This window comes from Caloenas nicobarica, chromosome 3, assembly GCF_036013445.1.
Source record: "Caloenas nicobarica isolate bCalNic1 chromosome 3, bCalNic1.hap1, whole genome shotgun sequence".
In the NCBI taxonomy this organism is placed as follows: Eukaryota; Metazoa; Chordata; class Aves; order Columbiformes; family Columbidae; genus Caloenas; species Caloenas nicobarica.
In genome coordinates this window covers 98895785-98916983 of record NC_088247.1, presented here as the reverse complement: position 1 = coordinate 98916983, position 21199 = coordinate 98895785, and the positions used below count along the sequence as shown (strand labels likewise).

Here is a 21199-nt window from a genome sequence, read left to right as displayed (position 1 = left end):
GTGTCTAATTTGAGGTCTTGCAATAACATAACCAAGGTGTGAGAAGGTTGTAGATGGTTAACTGCTGCACCTAAACCCTGCCGTGGCAGAGACATGGAGCTGCTGCATGGACAGACAGGCAGCGTTTCCTACTCAGGAAGAAAAACTACTGGGTTCTGGTGTGGTGTATTGTTTTTTTTGGTTTTTGGTTGGTTGGTTTTTTAAAACTTTAGAGCACAAAGTTCTACAAGGTGTACAAGCGAGTGGTACAAACTCCAGCTTCATTACTGATACTCTTGTGGATTAAAACCAATCACAGTGGCAACTCAAGCATCATTTAGGTATGTTACTTTATGCAGATGTTACTCCTAACTTGAATGTGTATGCTAGCTCAATAAAGAGTCCTTCATCAATAGTTGCATTATAAAGACCTGTTGGATTGTTGAAGGTATTCTGGAGCAATGAGTGGGGCAGTAATGGATAAGGCACTAATCTGCAGCTTGGGAAGTTCGCATCATTTCTGTGATACAGATTGTTTGTCAGACACAACTCAGTGAGATCCACAAAAATACTTGATACTTGTAATTAGGTGTCTGCCTGATAGATTTCTATCCACAAAACTCCACAGGAAGAACTATTCTGTGGATGCACAAGAAAGGTGTTTTTGCACAAGAAGAGTGATGCTTTAGCAGGGGAGGAGAGGATAACAAAGGTGCACCTACTAACATTTATGTACTTCAGAGTCAGTGGGTACATACTCCCACAGGTATTGCAACAAAAGAGAAGAAAGGGTAAAATTTTAACTGATGTGAATTGGAGTGATTCTTTTGAGTTTATTTAAACATCTGTAGATATTTTATTTGGACTGCTGGAAGCAGAATCTGACCCATACAAAAACACACAGATACAAAAAATATGTTACAGCAAAGATGGATCTGATGGCAATGGAATTTCTCCTGCGAAGGGAAAGCTGTGATGGAATTGGGAAAGTCAAAATGCTAATTGAGATGACTTTTGATCTGTGGCCACTGTTTATTGGTGTCTGCTGAGACACAGTAGTAGTAACAGTAGCCATTGTCTTCTGCTTTGAATGTCCTAGAGTCCATGGTGTCTGTTCAGGCACACAGGTACTGGACCTCTAGGTGCTCAGATTTTGCAAGTTCTGCATAGGATATTGTAATAGTTATAAAAATGAAATGAAACGATAATTTTATTGTTGTTCCAGAATGTGAAGGTGAGAATGTTATCGGTTTTATTACTATCTGGATTATGGTAATACTTAAATCTCCCCATGAATTTTTAGAGATGTAAATGCCTGGGGATGATGTCCAGGTCTTGCCAGGGACTGCATAAACAAGTAGTTGAAAACAGTGGCTTTGCAGCAGAAGGCTTATATTATGTGAGGGTTAAAAACCACTTCCATCTATGCAGAGACAAATTTCACTCCATCATCAGGCTTGACGGGAATTCCACCCATAACTGGGTGGGATACAGATACCTTGTTAGGCACAGGAATACTCCTTGCCATGCTCTACCGACATGAAACTCTCACACGAGAGCAATCACAGGAGAGAAAGCTGTTTCCCAGGGAGAGATTTCCTCCTCTAGATGGAACACAACTAGATGGAGGTGGATAGTGCCAGACATCCCATCTCCCGTACGCTCTCATTTTTATTCTTCCCTAAAACTGTGGGCTCACACACCACTCGCAGCTTCCATCAGACGCTGCGGTGTCGCGCCCAGCCCAGGGTTACATACTTGTGTGAGGTGTGCTGCTGCGCCGGGAATGCTGGAGGGCTGCCACGCACTCTGGGTAAATACAGGCTGCAGTTTGACAGTAATTGCTTTCTTCCTGGAGTTTCAGAAATTACGTACAAAAGCAAACGAAGTGAGAGAAAGCATTCTGTTTTAAGTGCATTTCATATCAGATGCCCACCCCCCACCCCCCCCCCCCTTTTTTTTTTTTTAAACACTCCTTTGGTTGTGGTGCAGTTAAATATATGAAGTCTGTAATAGAGGAGCAAGTCACCTACCTGGAAGCGTCCTGAGAGTTATCTTGGCCTCAATTATTTATAAGCCTTTCTTCTCTCCTGGCCTTTAAATAAATTTAAGGAAGCAGGAGAATGCCCTGTGACTGGAGCAGTGCCCTTCACCAAATAAAGCAGCTTCTGCTGTATGGCCTCTTCCTCACAGAACACCTAAAGACTTCCCTTGCTCCATTCAGTCTGTCTTTTAAAGCTACTAACAAAAATATCTGGCCAGCCCCAGCTGACTTTGGGAGAGCGAAGGAAGAATTTTTCATATTTCTGGCTTCTTTTGGTTTTAGGTTTGGAAAATATGTAGAATATTCATTTATTTGCTTTTTTTGTGTATTAGTGGTTTGACCTGGTTTCACTGTAATGTCTCAAAGACAAAAAAATTACTGTTTTGGAAAGGCACAAATATCTGTATCAGGTAATTTAAACCCCTCAGGAGATGTTTTTTTAAGAATATTTTATACGGAAACTAACCAAGTTGTCCTAAAAATCAGAAGCAATTCTGAGTTACATATCACAGTGTGAGCCTGACCTTGTTCTTCATGCAGCACTGGCCCGTGAAGAAGGCTGGTTGCTGATTGATAGCGTTACTGCTCTGGGTCATGACAAGCCTTTTTCTCCCTAAATAAACCACTACAGCTGTGCCATCTGCAGCCTGAGGGTGGTTCAGTTTGGTGCCCAGTGTTGTGCTTGGAAGACATTCTTGGTTATATGAGAGGTGTTTTTTGCTACCTCATTGTATGTGAATAACAGGATTCTGCTGCTGAATGAGGGGGGAGTGCTATTCCTTGAAACCTCTTTTGTACAGGGACGGATTTCTTGCAAAAATCCTCGATGATTTCTCATCTCCCCTTGCAAGACGCAGCGGTGTTGTGAGGGAATCAAATACCACTGGAGAGATCGTATTAATACATCCATATCTGCTGCCTTTGCACAGACAACGTGCTGGTAAGGCTTCACGGGTAGCATTGAGATAAGTTGGCCTGTCTTGAGCTGAGACATGGGTGGTTTATATCAGGCTCCATCTTGAAGCTGCTTTCTAGTGAAAGCTGTTAAGAGAACTTACGTTGTGCCTGGAATGAGATTGCATGCTAAGAGTTTAGTTTTATTCTGTGTCAAATCTGGTTTTATTCTTTGCCCTCTTTTGCCACCTTCAGTCTTCCCTATGTTCCTCGTAGCTGTTGACTTTATCCATATGGCTTTTTTCAGTAAATAACACAAGAAATAGGATTCCAATGGCTATGATAGCAAAGGAGTTGGCTTGTTGGTCAGTTTTTCTTTTGATTTACTGAAACAAGAGAATATTAAGCTTTACCAAGACTCCACTAAGACGTGGTATCTCTTCATCCTTGTGCTGATGAAACTGCATTTGGGACAGATGCTTTTTCAAAAGCTGTTTTGATTTTACCTTTTTTGTGTGCAATATTGGGCGCCAAACTGTTTCAGAAGAAATATTTTGCAGAATGAAGTTTAACTTACAAATGAGCATGTGCTGAAAGGAGTTAAAGGTTTAAGATGTAGTCAGAGTTCTCCACTGGCCTGGTCCAGCACCTGGAAACTATGGTGGGTTTGTGGACCCTGAGTGCACCTGTGTGCTTTAATGGCCCTGACCAGCCTCACCTGGGGCTTCCTCCCACCCTCCGCCCACAGGCCTGGGACCCCCATTGCGTAAAATCATAGAATCATTTTTGTTGGAAGAGACTCCTAAGATCATTGAGTGCAACCATAACCTCAATCTAGCACTAAACCATGTCCCTAAGAGCCTCATCTATACGCCTTTTAAACCCCTCCAGGGATGGTGACTCCACCACTTCCCTGGGCAGCCTGTTCCAATGCTTCACAACACTTTCTGTGAAGAAATGTTTCCTCATATCCAATCTGAACCTTCCCTGGCACAACTCGAGGCCATTTCCTCTCATTCTGATCAGCCGTGGGCTGAACTCTGGGGTCTGTGGTCTCCAGCCCTGTCTCCTGCTGCCCCAGATGGAGCTCCCTGGGTGGCCCCTGGACCTGGTTCAACACCAGCCATGCCCGGGGCTGTCAGTGGACCCATGTCCAGCACTCAATTCTGGTCACCCAGCTCATCCGCTGAAGGCCTGTGCTGCACTGGGTGAGGACAGGGCCCTCCCTGCTGGGTCATCCTCCCTTCCCAGTCATCCCCCTTCACCTTCTCAGATACTTTGGAGTTTTAGTGCCAGGCTTTTGGTTTTCAGAGAGACCTTATTTCAGCTTTTGATTTTGAGGTTTTACTTTTGTGTTGGTATTCGTATTGGGTATTAGTGATGTCTTACTTAAAGATGAGTCATTAGATGGGCAGGTAAATTGTTTGTACTTCTGCAAAGCTTTTTTTCAGTTGTGGCTTTGGGATGTGATTTGCGGGCATTATTGGTTTTTTGTTTGTTTTTATATGCCTACAAAGTATGTACTTTAAACAAAGGGAATTTCCATTTAGCAGAATGTTTAAATTCCCAAGTTTATGCTCCTGCTAAAAACCTTGCTTAATTTGGCACACTTGTTAGAGTCAGGTTAACTAAATTGATGCGTAAATTTGAAGAGTGATGGTAGGAAGGAGAAGAAAGAATCCAAAATAATCAAAACAAGGAGCAAAAAGAAAAAACGAAAAATACCCAAGGTTTGTAAAGAGCTCAGTCTAGCTTCTTTTCAGAAAAATAAATCCTTAAATAGAAGATGTCAGTTTAAATGATGTAATGTCTGTCTTTTTCACACCTGAAATATTCTTAAATCACTTTTTAAAAGCAGAATGGGTTCATGATTATCTGATGAGCTTTTAACAGGCTTGCCTTGGTTTCATTTTTTTGTTTTGTTTTAATTGTAGTAAAAGTGTGAGTTTGAGGAAAGGAGTGTTGTGAATGCCTGAATACTTTGACTAACTTTGTTAGGGATGTTGCTGCTCCTTGGCAACCCTTTAACCAGGAAAGGAGATCCTGTAATGAAATAATCCTTCATTTGGAAGACCAAAACCCTTCTATCTCCAGTCTTCTCCTTTTTTTAGTTGTCTACAAAAAAAAAAAAAACCACAAACCCTGCGAATACAAATGGATGGTCCTGATGTTTTTAAGATTATACAAATATGAAGAAGCTAAAAACTCTGCTTGCTTTAGGAACCTGTAAATGACCAGTGCCTCTGAGATCTCATTTAGAAAGCTTACCAGAAGCTTTCCAAGTGTCAACTTAATAGGAAACCCAAGTAGAAAGTTGGTCAAACACCCAGAAGATGTGTAAACTGAGAGGTTAGACATGTGCATTGAATTGAGAATTAATAGTTATTACAGACTGGACCAATTTGGGCTGGTTTAAACTGTCCCAGCCTCATCATCCCAATTCATTCTTTAGTTGGAAACTAATTTAAGTGTGACATTTGTGAAAGAGCTGTCATCGAGCATTCATGTATATTCAGGTGAAATGAAAAAGATGCACATTGTGTAATAGGGTTTGGGCTACTGTTAAGATGTTTGTATGTCTGCGTCTTTAGAAAATGCTGCTACCTGATCATGCAGAATTGCGGAAAAACTCCTTTTACTTTACTGCTTCTTGAAAAATAGAGGAAATATTGGCCTTGTTTACCTGAGCATATGATAGAACTGAGAGCAATTAATTTGCAATCCATGTCGACATGTCTGTTAAACAGCAATTGTTGAGTTTATTCCAGGGTAGCATGTTCGCACACATGCCATGTGGGTGGCTTGTCCTGCAATAGCCGTAGTGTTTAATGTGCCTGGTGAGAAAGGCCAATCACTTTTTTTTTTTTTTAATTAACATTGATTTAATCTTTGGGCTACTATTAGCTATAGAATTACTGTATAGAGGATGGCTCATGTTCTGCAAGGAAATGCATGCAACTCAGTAACACAAGATAAGATTTTTTTTTTTTTTAAATTGAATTGACTAGTTAAAACTCTCCATGTGTCTGACTCAGAATAATCTGCAAAGCCAGAGACTGAACAAAAATGCTATTCTTGATAAGACGTAGTCCTCCACATCCTTCCTTCTTTAATTTCCTTCCATTCTTCCCACTTTTCAACTTTATGCTGCAGTTTTTCTAGGTTGGTAGGCAAGGTAATCACCACATGGTTGGCTAGGGGTTAAAGCACTAGCCTGGCCTGTGTGTTTTAGCACATGGATCTGCTGCCTGTTCTCCTGAGTGATGCTGGACAAGCTGGCTAATGCTGGTTTCAATTCCTCTCCCGTGAGTCATGGGTCTGCCATCCCTGCCTCATCAGACTGTTGTGATGATGTATTGACGTGTCTTTGATGGCTTCTGATGTTACAGTGCTGCAAGGTATAACAGCTCTCTCTCGTGTAGTCCTGTGAGAATAATACGTTATGTCCGAAATGGGAGATTTAACTACAGCAGCTAATTTGTTTGCACTTCAGTCAAAGAGCACGTGCCCCTTCTCAAACTCTCTGGGCTTTTCTCTGAGAAAGCTGTTAATAGTAGACTGTCAGGGTTGTGCACCTAAGCAGTGAGAGGTTGCTTGTGGTTTTCTGTTTGTGTGGGTGGGTTTTTTTGTTGTTGTTGTGGGTTTTTTGTTGTTGTCATTTGTTTGTTTGTTTTGTGTTGCTTTAACCCCCTAATCAATGGCAAGATTTACTGGCTTTGGAAAACAGGCTTTACCAAATATGTGGCAGTTATGTTTCTAGCCTAATGGTAATCAGTCAATCAGCCTGCTTCTAATAATCTCCATAGCAACGACATTCAGTAAAAAGTGAAAATAACTGATTCATGCAGTTCTATGCCAAATGATACAAGTGAGCAGTGTACTGTCTGTTTGAAATGTCACATCCAGCTAAATGATGCATACTCTGCTGGCAGTGCTTTCTCTTGCTTCTCTTAAGGAAGCAAGGAAATGGGAGCTAGGTTTTGTTTGCGGTATTATTTGTTAAGAGAAATGGACTTTTAAAATGTCAGCATTAGTGTCCCTCTGTCTCTTTCTCCAGAATATTTAAACAATATCAGGAAGGCTTGGTAGCAAGTAATTTGCTTTTTATTTCATTCCTCTCTTCATGTGGAAAGTGATGTTTTAAAGCTGATTATGCCAGTGCAAATGCTTTGTTTTGGTTTAGCTTGAATCCTCTCTCAGCTAAACTTTTTTAAAAAATATTTTGATCTCGCAGATGAGGATCGTAGCTTCTTAAATGTCATTATTTCTGTACCTCAGGTTCTTCTGTCTACTTTGTATTTTGGCTTGACAGTTGCACGTGTCCCTGATAAATTTTAGGAGTAGTAATTAGAAACAACATGTAGAATGTGTGTTCTCTTCCTCCCACTCAGTTTTATCCTGGTCTCTGACAGCTGCTCCTGCAGTTACTCATTCCACCTGGAAGGGTGAATGCCGAATTGCTTTGGAGCCGAAAGTGAACAAAATGTCAGGGGTTGTCTCAGAGGAGCCTTCTGTGAAATGGCTGGGATGCTTCTTGCCTTTCACATGCATATTTTAGGTTTGATTTTTCAGAGATGCTGGGCGTCTGCATTTCCTGCTGACTGAAGCCAGCCTTTCTTCTTTCAGAATTGCACCTCTTTTTAAATGCCTCTATTCCTTAGCTTTTTAAGCTCACTTTCAAAGCTGGCCTGAGGGCACGAAAACTTAACTTGAAGATTATGTTATAGACCCCTGTGGTGGTGGTAATGGTGGGAGAGTTGGCACCTCTGGATATGTGCCCTGTAGAGTTGCTGTTTGTACAAGCTTCTCAAAGAATGGCTTTGCAATTAAATCCATGCTTTAAATTCAGAGCCAAAATGTAATTTTGAAAGATTTGTTGTATAAGGTGCTCCTTTAGGAGATGTTGTAAGTGCCTGGCAATCCTGTGTGTGGAGGTGTTTATTTTGTGCTTTAAATGTGACTCTCTTCCTTTAAGCTTTTTTTCTTTTCCACTGATGTTTAGGAACATCTTGTTTCACATTTAACTCTACTTATTTTTATGTATTTTGCAGGAATCCCTTGAAGCTCACCCTGGGAATGGACAGCTACCTCCATTTCTGGAGGAGAGTAGTGCCAGCTGAAGAAGACTTCAGGGCAAGTCGACAAGTGTGCTGATAACTCTGGGAAGAGCAGAGGGAAGGGGCGACCTTCCAGGCCAACAGCCATGCCTTTCGGGCTGAAACTGCGACGGACCAGACGCTACAACGTCTTGAGCAAGAACTGCTTTGTGACGAGGATCCGTCTGCTGGACAGCAATGTCATCGAGTGCACCCTCTCTGTGGAGAGCACGGGGCAGGAGTGCTTGGAAGCCGTTGCTCAGAGGCTGGAATTACGTGAGGTAGGAGTAACCCGGGAAACACCATCTGTCGCTGTATAATTTGACACGTTTTTAGCTCAGGCAGTCTGTTCATCTGAATCATGTTATTCTTGGAGGTGGCCACATACGATCAGCAGCTGGAGCTTGGACAAACATATTCTGGTTGCATGAAGTCCGGAGGCAGAACGGCACACAGGGCTTTGTGCTCATGCTCATTCATCATTGCTTTGAGAGCTCTTTGTAAGACCAAGTTTCTTCTTTTCTTAGAAAGCGTTGGGTGTTACTTTCCGAGCTGGGATGCCAAGGGCCAAGTTATGGTAACTTTGATCTGATTGTAACCCTAGTTTCACTGACACTGCTGGTTGAGAAGGAGACCACTGGCTTTTAAATTTGAACCTTCATGTAAATATATTCTTGTTAGTTACATACTGAAAGAGGCAACGGTTGTGTTACTAGCAGGAGCAACTAGTAGCAGTTTGAGGATGGTGGGTTTTCTTCTTCCTTTTGTTTAACTGAGATATTTCACATCTGAAACTCCGAAAGGCTTCTTTTACATTCCTAATGCTTCTGAAAAGGCTGAAGAAACTCAGTCTTATTGGTTAAAGACTTAAATCCTTTATTTTCGAGTTCTTGCTGTGGAGTTCAGTCTTTGAGTGTTGAGGCCTCTTTAGAAATATCTCTCCAATGTGCATGGCACAAATGAACTGTCTTTTCTTACTTACCGTCTGTGGACTCCTTACATGTATCCCGCATGCTTCTCGGCTTCACAAGTTGAGAACCATTGCCTGGAAATTGCTGTGATGTCATCTAACTGTCCTGGCTGATGTTTTCTGTAAGCACGGCTGGTAAATCAAATGATCTTGCAGTGTCTTATGGTTGTTGGTCCATGGCCCTTTGTAATGGTGGCAACTGGAAGGCGGCATATAAATAACTAGTGCAGATGAAAACTAAACAAAATCTCCTTTTTGTACATTAATAAAGAATGAGAGAAGACTCTTACTCTGTGTGTGTGCAGGATAGATAAGAGAATGTGCAGGCAGGAATGGGGAAGAGAGGCAGACTATTGCATATTGATTTTTCATACTTGTTTGGTTAATTTTTTTTTAATGTGGGTTTTAGTAGAATCATCTGCCCTCTCCCCTCCTAAAGATGAAGATTTCCCAGTCATTACTTTTTTTGTCCTTTTTTTTTTTTTTTTCTTTCTGTTGGTGATGCTTTAGGGTGTCCTTAAAATTTTGTCCTTCTCTTTCCTTCCAGTGCAGAAAGGAGTGAAATGAAGTGATTCTTCTCGTATTCCTTGTGGGCTTTTCTGGTTGGTGCAGGAGAAGTCTGGGGCCTAATGATTGTCTCTGGAGGTCCACCTGCATTTGCAAACAATAGCTTCGTCAGTGGGTTAACATTCTTTTCCACAAAGCATTTTGCGATTTCAGAACTTGTTTTGTTCCACTTTGGAACAAAGCCTGAACTTTCAGAATTTTCCAGAGAAAAGAGATTGGACAGTAGAATAGCAAAGGAAGTTGGTCAGTGTTCGATTTCATGAGGGTTTTCTATTGCTTTGTTTTTTTCATTTTCAAAATTGTGTCATGCAAAAAGAAATATGTCAGCACAAAAAGTTTGTGTTTCAAGATAAAAAATATTTTAACAACACAGAAGAGAATGCTTTGATGTTGTTGGAACGCTTTTCCCTTCTTTCATCACCCTCTCTGCTTTTTTTCTAAACAAAGTTTTGGCAACGTTGAACCAATTTTGTAAAGTTCAGATTTCAAGAGTACAGCTTTTTTTTTTTACATAACTGTGGTGTTTTTTCTTTTTTTTTTTTTTTTTTTTTTAAATCTATCTCTCTTTCTGATTGATTCTGGTAGCATCCATTGCTGCTTTAAATGTTTAGGAGAGAAGAGAATTGCCAACCACTTTCAAGTCTGAAAGGGTCTCCCTATATCTTCTTCTGCTCCTTTCATGAGGAATAGTTGGAGCTGGAAAGCTTGGAGGTGCTGGGTGTTGTCCTTTCCCTGAGACCCAAAATTCATCTTCTTCTGCACCTCTAGTCTTCCTGCCATGGATTGTAGTGAAACAAGGGTGACGCAGCCATTTGGTGACTGTCCCCTTCCCTCTCTAGACTTACCATCTTTTTTGAACTTGCTGGCCAATCAAACTCTACCGAAGGGTAAAAAACACTTTCACAAAGCTCAAATTTCTACAAAATTTGTGGAGCTGGGTGGAGGAGAGAAGCCCATTAAATGTACTAAGGAGAAAATCCTTACAAGTGTCCATATTGGTGAGAGACTTTTTAAATTCCCCAAATGCAGCAAAAAACTTCAGCTGGAATATGACTTTTCTTAGAAAAACCTTATCAGCAAAGTATGACATACAAGTAGGGAAGAAACTAAGCTTCGTTAAATCCTGTGTTCACAAAATGGTGTTTGTTTCCTCCATGCAGTCTCAGGTAAGAACATGTGTTCTCTTAAAAGTAAAGATCGATTTTTGTTTGATAGTTTAGTTTGGTCTTATGTTTAAATAAATTGCAGGTCTACCCCAATTTTACCTTTGTGTTAGGAAAACATCCATGTTTCACTTAAGCTGATTTCTTAGAAATAAATAAAAACTTGTCCAACCCCTCCCTGGTAAAAAGCAAAACCATTTGAGATGACTGTATGTATTGTGAAGAACTGTCGATCATTATACCACACATGACTGAAAAACAGTATCTAATGGATTATGCATATTTCTATTTGATCTCTGGGGAATGCAGCTCCCTCCCTGACTGAGTCAGGGTTCAGGAATAGGTCACTAGAAAGTGTAGCCATGTAACTACTGTAAAATCTGGTTGTATTCTTTTCAACAAAGCTCTTGACAGAGCATCAGGTCTTCTAGTTGAACAGTTACCAGTTCCAATACAATGAGCTCTTATGCCAACGTTGTATAAAAAGTAAAGACGAGAAGAGGAGAGGAAGGGAAAGAGAGGAAAGACAAGGTCAGAAACGTCATTTTATAATCTTCTATGTATGTGCACAGATTATAAAAAGGATTTTTTTTTTTTTCCCAATATGATGGCATTTTTCTCTTCAAGTGAGTCTAAGTGAACCTGCTTGAAATAGCAGAGTAATTTGTACAGATCTGTTGTGGGGCTTCATGTCTCTTCCTCCTTTTTGTTCTCCTTAATTCACTTCATAAAATAATAAAAAGTTTAAAGGTGGAATGTTCTGATGTATCAGAAGGGGCAAGGGGGCAAGAAGGTAATTTCCAACCAAAGTTATTCTTTCAAGCTGAATTTCACAGTGGTATCTCCAGTACTATGATGCTGCAAAGCCCAAAACAAAGGAGAAGGATGATGGGCTGAACACTGCAGGTGGACTCTGCTCTGCAGGGGTGGTCATTCGCTGTCATTCTGACTTTTTAAATTTTTTTTTTGTGCCCTAGAAGGTGCCCCCTACTCCTAAGGGCATGACTGAAAACCTGTGTTCAGCAACCAGGACGCCTCAAAGTTTGGTTTGGTTTGACTGGTCTTGCCAGGGAAGCTCGGATGGAGTTCAGGCAGTGCTTGGACAAGAGACCTTCTAGGAACAAGTGGCTGCCGTAAATGGTGCCTTCCCCTCAGTGCCAACGCCCCAGGAGAGCGGGGTTTAAAGCTTTTTGCCTGGAGGAGCTGGAAGTCTGCCTCTTTCTCAAGGATAAATATTTAGTTGGCTGCTTAACCAGATGTTTTAATAAACACCGAGGCCATCTCGTTGGATCCTTCTGAATGAGGTTTACTGGTTTAGTGTCTGTCATCTCCTCTTGTTGACAATTCTAGTCTTTTTGCCCAACATAAAGGCAGTGATAGTTCTGGACTTGGGAGTGTATGTCAAATATGTTCCCTCCTGAACTGACACGTATAACATGGTCTTTTTTAAGACTTCTCAGCACAGGTTTTGTGTATTCAGTTTTCCTTTCTGACTTGCCATGTTTCAAGGATTGCCTTTGACACGGTGTTTTGCGGTGTGCAGGTGCTCCAGTTCTTGTCCACTGCTTTAGCAGAGGACCGCAGTTCCTGGAGGAGTGTAAGTCTGTTGCTTTGTACCACATATGAACTCATGTGTGGTAGGTAAGACAAATTTTAGAACCTTGAGAGAAAATTAGTGTAAACTCTTTCCTAACAGAGCTCTTCATGTATTTGCAGATTAGGCAGACCAAAAGCACTAGCAACTGAAGTTCTTTGTCTGCAGAATGGATGTGTGTGCATACATTTAGTGTTATGAAAAGCTTTCCTTTGGTGTGTATGACCAGTCTGTCAACTGTGGCTAGAAGAGGGAATCCTTTTTTTTTTTTTTTTTTTTTTTCCCAAACAGAAAGCATCATTCACTTTCTTTGCCATTTTGACTGCTGAGGTACCCGCTAGAGCAGCCTGTGTTATTTAAGAGCCTGCCGGGTATAGGTGTAGATACTTATTCCGTGAAAACTGGAGTGAAGTCAGTGGTTCACTTTGTACAGATGGACAAACAGACCAACTTTTGGAATCACCCTAGTTTTTAATCAGATGCTTATAGAGAAAAATATCCCATCTTTATATCCCCTCATCTAATTTGTGGGGATGTCTGTAATGTAAAAATGTTTTGTGGTGGTTTGTGAGTGGTGTGTGGTTTTTTTGTCGCTGGAGCAAATGGCAATGCATAACTCAGATTCTGTAAGGCCTTACGGACAGTCATATGCCTTGTCATGGCACACTAAACTTGATCGTCCAGCCATTTCCAGCCCCACATTCCTCCGTTCCTGTTTGGGAATTACTGATGTTCCTGAGTGGGGAGTCTCTTCAAGCATGCGCAGAAGTGGCTACAGAGTCCCTCCCCACTGTGGGTTGTTACAAAACACTAAAATTTTCAAGAAGTCAAGTCCCTGGCGATAGGGAGCTGATATTCAGATAACTGTGTTGGTTGTCTCTCCAAAGTGCGTGTCTTTGGCTGGAACTCTGCTCTGCAGTCGCTGTGCTTCATCTGCAGTTGCTCGATCCTTTCCAGGCTGCTTTCCAGGAAAACAGTCATCTTCCAGTTTTGTGAAATTCACACTGCTGTGGTCAGTCCACTCTATCTGCTGTAGTCCCTAAGCTGAAATACTGCATTCCCTTCAATTCTTATTCCATGGAAGTGATTCAGGATTCTGGAGCTGGTACTTGAAGAAACTTTCTACTGTAGCAAATCTAAATTTTTGTTGTCCTCTTGCTTCAACTCAAACGGAAAGAAAGGACTGTGCTCATTTGAGCTGTTTAATTGCAATACCCTTAATCCTTTGAATAACTCTCTTAGATTTCAGACTCCAGATCATCTTAGTTGCTAGATGTTTTACAAGTACTTGACACTGCAAATTTGGGTCTGAGGTGATGTGAATGTTCACTTTTAAAGTAATATGGAAGATCTGTTTTCACAGCTCTGCGCTGTTTCTTGCTGAGCATGAGCTGCCATGCAGTGATTTTCAAGTGTATCATAGAATGGTTTGGGTTGGAAGGGACTTTAAAGATCATTTAGTTCCACCTTCCACTAGACCAGGTTGCTCAAAGCCTCCTCCAGCCTGGTCTTGAACACTTCTAGGGATGGGGCATCCACTGCTTGTCTGAGCAGCCAGTTCTAGTTCCTCACCACCCTTGTGGTGAAGAATTTCTTCCTTTAATCTAAATCTACCCTCTTTCAGTTAAAAGCCATTACCCCTATCACTACCTGCCCTTGTAAAGAGTCCCTCTCCAGCTTGCTTGTAGGTCGTCTTTAGGTACTGCAAGGCTGCTAGAAGGTCTCCCTGGAGCCTTCTCTTCTCCAGGCTGAACAACCCCAACTCTCTCAGCCTGTCCTCACAGTAGAGCTGTTCCAGCCCTCCGATCATTTTGTGACCTTCTCCAACAGGTCCATGTCTTTCCTGTACTGAGACGCCCAGAGCTGGATGCAGAACTCCAGGTGGGGTCTCACCAGAGCGGAGCAGAGGGGCAGAATCACCTCCCTGGACCTGTGGCCATGATGTTTTTGATGCCACCCAGCACACTGGGCTGCATTGAGGTTGGCTCTCTGGGCTGTGAGCACACATTGCTGGGTCACATTCAGCTTCTCATCAACCAACACCTCCAAGTCCTGTTCATTAAAGGGTTTCCCTTGTGATGTGGTGAAGTGACTGTCCTTTTTTCTGCCTTCACATGGATTCCTTTCCTTTGCTGTGTCCACTGTCCCTCCCACCTTCATTTTAATCTAATTACTGTCATGGTGAGCTCGTCAGAAAGACATTTTTTATCCAGTGATTACTACAGGGGGTGAGTAGACACGTATCAGTGAATTAGTTAGTTTTGGTTTAAGTTTATCCTATGCTGACTTCTTGATTTGTGCCCTGGGTTGTCTAATTTATTGAAGATACCTTTAAATTCTAGAAGGAAACAATACTACATTGATTCTCTTCAAAAAAAGCTTCATTGTACCAAACTGACCTTAAAGAGAAAGGACTGAGCTGTGTTCAGGCTATACTTAGGTTTGTCAGGCTTAATTGAGGAATCAAGATGAATTAACTACCACCTTAGTTAAATTCTAGTCTGGATGTTCTCCAAAGTTGAAAATATGTGCGTAATGAGACCCTAAAATAAATACACCTGCAGACCAGTTCAGAGATTTTGCAAATGATTCTCTCTTGCATGCCCTCAGCTATAAAATAGCTGGAGCGGTGTTACCCGTGCTGGCTTCTTGTCATTTCTAAGCATTTTAATTTTTCAGTATTGCATTAGTTGCCCTTGTGTTGTATGCCATGTCACGGGACATGCAATGGTTTTTAGAGAAGCATCCTTACTAAAGTGAAAGAGGCTGTTGATGGTGGCTTTTGCAAAGTGTAATTGTTGCAATATGTCTGCTACTTTTGAAGACTTTTTATTTAAAAGCGTGAATGTCTGGGAAATCCAGCTGGTGAAATCTTGGTGGTTGATTTATAGGCCAAACTTTTTGAATGTATTAAGAGTAATTTCCAATGAAAGCTTTATATGATAGCAAATAGGGGTTTTCTATTCTTTCTCTCAAATATCTTTATTTAAAATGTGGTGCTATGTACGAAGGATTGTGACTACCTGTGGAAGGATTGTTGTCCTGGTAAGTTAAGCTATAACAACAAAGTAAGTATTTTATTTGTTTTAGGGTTAATATAATCTAATGGAGACTACTGGCAAGTTTTCACTGAATAGGGAGTCATTTGGATTAAACACCAAGAAGGTTTATTGAAATTAGAGAAATATGCAGAAATAGTAGTGATGCCACTTTCAGATCCTAAATCTGCTTGGTATCTGCAAAAGTTCCTCTCACAGTTTCTGTTTCATTCATTCCAGTATTAGTACAGAGTGGTATTTTATATTGAAGGCATTGCTGGAAATCTCCAGATGCTGTTGGCTTAAATCCTGAAGAAAAAGATGTTGATACAAACTTCGCAGCTAGGGCTAAAGTTAGATTACTTTGTTTGCTAAACATAAACACTGTTTTTCTGCCTTTTCTTCAGATCTGTAGTTGTAGTACTCGCTGTTAATTATAGTATGTGTTTGCCTGCAGTAGCAGATCAGTGTGTTTAATACAGTGGTTTAAGGGCTTTTCAACAGAATCCTTCATGATGGGTGGGCGATTCCTTCAGCTGCTTATTAGCAGTTTGTAGTATTTGAAGCTCTATAGTTCTGAACGCTGTTCCTTGTTCATTACTCTCCACCAGCAACAGTCCCATGTGGCTTATGCAGGAGATCTTACAGCCTTTGAGATTTACACATGACAGGAAATAGCTGAGGTTTGCAACCTGGTATTTCTGTAAGAGCTAGAGCAAACAACTTGGGTGTGTGATGCACATCTTAAATGTAATACTTGTCCATCATAAAACCTTTTAAGTGCATTTAAAAAAAAAAAAAGTAAACATGTTCTGTATTGGGTAAATGGTTCTGGTATTGGTAAATATATTTTGAGATATGCGCATGGGTTTGCATTCTTTTTTATACTTGAAAGAGTCCTTGTCCTTTGCCTGCAGTGAGCCTGATCCAAAGTCTCACAAAGCCCTTGTGCTTTGATTCAGACTTATTGTTTGCTGTCTGTTCACGAGGCACAGATGTAAAAGAAAACAAAGACTCAGACACTCTGTAAATCATTTATGTTACCTGTGCCATAATGTCAGATAGAACTCTTTAATATGCGTTTGGGAGAGAGGGTAAGGGATAGATAACACTCCATGAAGTATATTGTATTGCAATATGAATTCCTTATTGTCTTCAAGATTGTCCTAAAAATTAAAAAAGGATGGTAAAAAATAAATTACTCTGATTTAGCATATGGAAAAATTTACACAATGCCATCTGTTCTTATTTGCATTTGTGTCACTGATAGCGTGTGTAATCTAGCTGAAAAAGGTAAGCTGATACTATCTTGTCTCTTTATCTAGACGCACTACTTTGGCCTTTGGTTTCTCAGCAAGAGCCAGCAAACCCGCTGGGTTGAACTGGAAAAGCCTCTGAAGAAGCAGCTGGACAAATTCGCCAATGAGCCTTTGCTTTTCTTTGGAGTAATGTTCTATGTGCCCAGTGTTTCCCGACTGCAGCAAGAGGTGACAAGGTACGTGGTTTCCCTCTGTTCGCACTATTGTGATATAGGTGGGAGGGAACCGACAGTTGCTTTGCTTCTGGCATTCAATAGTTGCTCAGGTATCATCTGGTTCTTTCCTTTCTTGATGATCGCCCAAACAGGGAAAAGGTAGAGAAGTCACTACTTGATTATATCTGTTTGGAGAGGTGAGGGGAAAAAAAAAAAAGTGGTATTGTTGAATGATGATGTGTGACCAACTGCACAGACGAAAAGGGAATAATAGATATATGTTTAAATACCTGACATAAATTTTAAAGTAGACCAAGGTGACCATACTTTTTTCTACTGATTAAATGGAAGCCGTAGGCAAAGGACCTCTATATACAGTTTTAGTTTATTATTCTTATGCCTACCTGTGCTTTGCTGAAAGTAAACTGGCATCTTTTCTGGGTTTTGCCCATCCCACTACTGATTTTTCCCCCTTACACTTTACAAAAGGATTAAAATTGTTAGAGGGTATTAGTCCTTTAATTATGATCAGGGTGCATCTTTGCAAACAACTTCAGTGGGAATTACTCTTTTATTCAGAGCTCTGTGCTGTAGTTGTAAAAATGCAACTGTTTTGAGGGGCTGTTCTTGTAAACCACATCACTCTGTGGTTTTTGCACATCTGTGCTGTATTTAAATTAAAAAAGGGGGGCGGGCTGGGAAGCCCACCTCACCCAAAAAGGGTTGGGCTTGTTTTCTTTTTAACCAAAATTATTTCATTTATCTGGTCTAGGGCAAAGTTGCATCAACAGAACTGGAGGTAAAGCCTGGAATAAGTGGGTGAGGGCTACAGGGCGGCATAAGCCTCCTCGCTGACAAAAATGTTCTGTTGCTGCAAACTGGAAATTCCCACATGGCCATCGTGTCTAAAAAGGATGTATGAACAGTGGAGAAAGAGTGGCTTTAATTCTAGAAGGTGTGCAAGATGTGATGTGGGGTTTTTTTTTATGTTGCGAATTGTTTATTTTAAAGGATTTTTTTCTTAACACTGAACTGGAGAATTGACTTTGGTAGGATGCAAAAGAGTTGATTCTTAAAATGACAGCTGTCAAGCAGGCCCGTGACTACTGTGTATGCAAAATTCTTGCCAAACAGTGGGCTGAAAGCATCACAAAACTTAAATTTCCCTGGCAACAGCCTGAACATCGATGCTTGTCTGTATCTGTGTGTTCCTGCTTTGTACGTGTTAGGAGAGAGAAGCCTCATAACTTTTCCTTCAGAACTATATAACGTGGAGTTGGAATATCTGTAATGTTCTGTTGCTCACTGTTGTCAGCCGGATCCCAGCCTAGATGTGTGCAAGGAGGTGGTGTAGCTACTTGGCTGCTGTTACCTCTTCAAGCTGCAGCCTGCGGTGCTGATTGCTCATTCGTAGCTCACCTGCAGAGGTGTCTTTGCTCATTCTGCCCAGGTCGGTAATGACAAAACATTTCAGTGGCAATTGAACTTCACAGCGCTCTCAATTGGAGTGCCTGCTGAATTGTTTATCTTTCTGAAGTGATTGATAACATAAGCTGCAGAGTCTTATAAGTGCCTCTTTTCTTTAAATGTCTGCAGCAAAAGCAGAAGCTTACTAATGGATCTCAGAATAGCCTGTAAGATTTTGTTGTGGGTTTTTGTTTTTTTTTTTTTTTTCTTCCCTGAAGTGGAATTACTTCACCACAGCTGATGTGATGGCAGCAAACCTTCATCTGTGCAATTCTAGGTAGATGCAGTAAATCTCGTACTTGAAGCAGTGAGTGGTGGGGCCATGGAGGACTCTTCTGAAACGAACGGCAGAAAAAAGCTTAGTCTAAAGTGTGATTATGTGGACCAATGGGATTTTTTGGGCAGGTTTTTTTGTCTTTATTTGTTCTTGGGAACCTGGTTAAACATTTGTTTTGAAATTGAGACTGGCTGCTTTTAGGATTAGTCTTGATCATGGTACGATTACCTGCGATGGTGAGGTAGGCACTAGACTCGCCCAGTCAGTGCCTGTGTATTTGACTTATATTTACATACAAATGACAGACCTGTCTTAAATGCAAAACTTAGGAGCAGATACTTCATCTCCCTCTGGGAAGCTGCAGAAGCACCACAAACAAACAAACCCCAAAACAAAGCCATCACCAAAGGCCGAAGATGCAAAGCCAGTGACAGCACTGCTAGCAGCGAACCTTTTACCTTTGTAACCCTCTTGGTGGAAATGTCTCCAGCCCTGAGCTTCCCTGGCCATGTTTGGAGCTTGGGGTGAAACCCATCTATCTGTCCAGGCTTTTAGTTAATTGTAAACTCCAGAATTTCCAGGGTTGATTAATATTCCTTGAAGGTGATAAGTCTTCTGAGAGTATTTCAGCAAACACATAATCCACAAGTATTAAAAAAAACCCGAGGAATTAATTTACTGAGGTGGTTTACTCTGCCTCTGATCTGTAGGATTACAGACTTTGGCTTGATTTTGAGACATTTGTCCCTAAGTGAATATTCCTCCTTGCTTCCAGCAACTGCAGCCCCATGTACCTCATGTGCTGTCATTGCAAAGAGGCAAAACGATCCAAGACTTTTAGGCTTTGTTTGTTGAGAGGATCATTACTTGTGGAATTGGTCAGTGGCTCTGAGGCAGTGTTCCTTAGTCATTTTTATTTGAAAAACCATCAGATTCTTCAAAACAATTTGTGGGCCATTTTATGTTCTGATATTGTTTGGCAATTAGGACCAACAGGAAGAATCCTTATGCAAATAAGGTAATTCATATTTAGGTGAAGCCATAATTATTCATAAAATCATAACTTCTTTACATGTTATCATTACTGTTGGAAGTCTAAAATACTAGTTATGCCTGCAGGCTCCTGGATTTTAGCTGCCTGCAGGTGTTGGTAGTGGTCAGGAGCTCATCATGGTTTTGCCAGTAACTTTTTGTGTGTCACGCAAGCCAAATGTGGATGCAGAAATAAGGGTGAGTAACACTACCCCAAGTGCTATGTCCTCCAGTGGTGAAGACTCTCTGGAAACCTGTCTGTATGTGACATGCTGGGAGAGAAGTGGAGAAGTAGTCTGGTAAGAAGCGAGTGCTGTCCTTCTGACGTGTCGGTTGACTTGCCGAAGCTCAATGCAAGTAGCAGTGCTAACCCACAGAGTTGCAGAATGGTCGCAGATGGAAGGTACCTATGGAGATCATCTGCTCGGAGCAGGGTCAGCTAGAGGAGATTGCTGTAGGATGGTGTCCAGTTCAGTTTTGAATATCTCCATGGATGGGGAGATACCATGCCTTCTCTGGGAAACCCATTCCAGTGTTCAGTCACCCTTGCAATAAAGAAGGGGTTTTTATGTTTAGAAGGATTTTTTTGTATTTCAGTTTGTGCCCAAATGACCTCATCATTTCAAAGGTGTGGATGGGTATTGAGTGGGTGAATGAGTTACCTGGGTTGGCCATGTAACGGGTTACTGAGGACCTGTACAGCTGCAGGCACCTGTCATCTAAACACAAGCACAGCCATGACTGAAACTGGGATGCCTGTAGCTAATTTGTAAGAGGTATTTCTGATAATATGAGAAAGAAGGGCCTGTGGGATCCTTGGGAAAGAAAATAAAGAGACAAGACCGCCAGAGCGGTTTATTCAGCTAACAGCTCTTTGAAGCCAACCTCAGAGGCCTGCAAGAAAAGATGAGACAGAGAGTACTCTGGGGGACACATTAACTGTTTTAGTAGGTCAGATCTGACTCTGTGGCTTGCAGTTTTTTTGGTTTGTTGTATTTTTGGGGTTTTTTTGTTTGTTGGTTTGGTTTTGGGTTTTTTTGGTGTGTGGTTTGTTTTTTTTTTTTTTTACGAAATTGACACTTGCTTAGAGGTGCAAACATTAGCTGTGTGGGTTTTTTTTCCTCCTCAGATAAAGTTAAGTGGAGCACTGGGACAGGGTAAGAAGCCCCAGCAGGACATCATCAGTCTTGTTGGGTTCGTGACTTGGAGTGCAGATGGTGAGGCTTCTCAGGACAGACGTGTTTCTTGACCTGTGGCAGAAGCTTCCTGACAATGTCCTCGGGAAATATACGGAGAGCAGCTGCCAGTTGTAGAGTACCTGTCTCTTCTTTCTGGTAACGGCAACGAAATGTTATTGCTACGCCTGCCCTTCAGCATAATAGCATTGTACTGTTGGCATTGGGCCTTCTTCTAATTATGCATTAAAGCCCCATAATAATTTCTTAAGGTGTCAGTAGGAGTTTCACCATGTTGTAATTGCTGCAATCCGAAAATTTCTAGAAGAATTTGTGATAAACCAAATTAAAAACAAATCAATCAAACAAACACCAAAAAAACCCAACCAAGCAACTGAAAAAACCTTCTCCGGGCTTGATGGCAGGTAC

General features: G+C 41.3%; 1 protein-coding gene across 1 annotated transcript in view; it reads left to right on the top strand.

Annotated features, from left to right (window-relative positions):
• The window catches only part of PTPN14 (protein tyrosine phosphatase non-receptor type 14), a 120860-nt gene that overhangs the window by 35698 nt on the left and 63963 nt on the right, over positions 1-21199 (top strand). The window contains exons 2-3 of the mRNA XM_065630519.1: positions 7969-8294; positions 16671-16840. Of these exons, the coding sequence (XP_065486591.1) occupies positions 8121-8294; positions 16671-16840 (344 nt within the window). The 5' untranslated portion in view covers positions 7969-8120. The remainder of the gene's footprint in view (positions 1-7968; positions 8295-16670; positions 16841-21199) is intronic.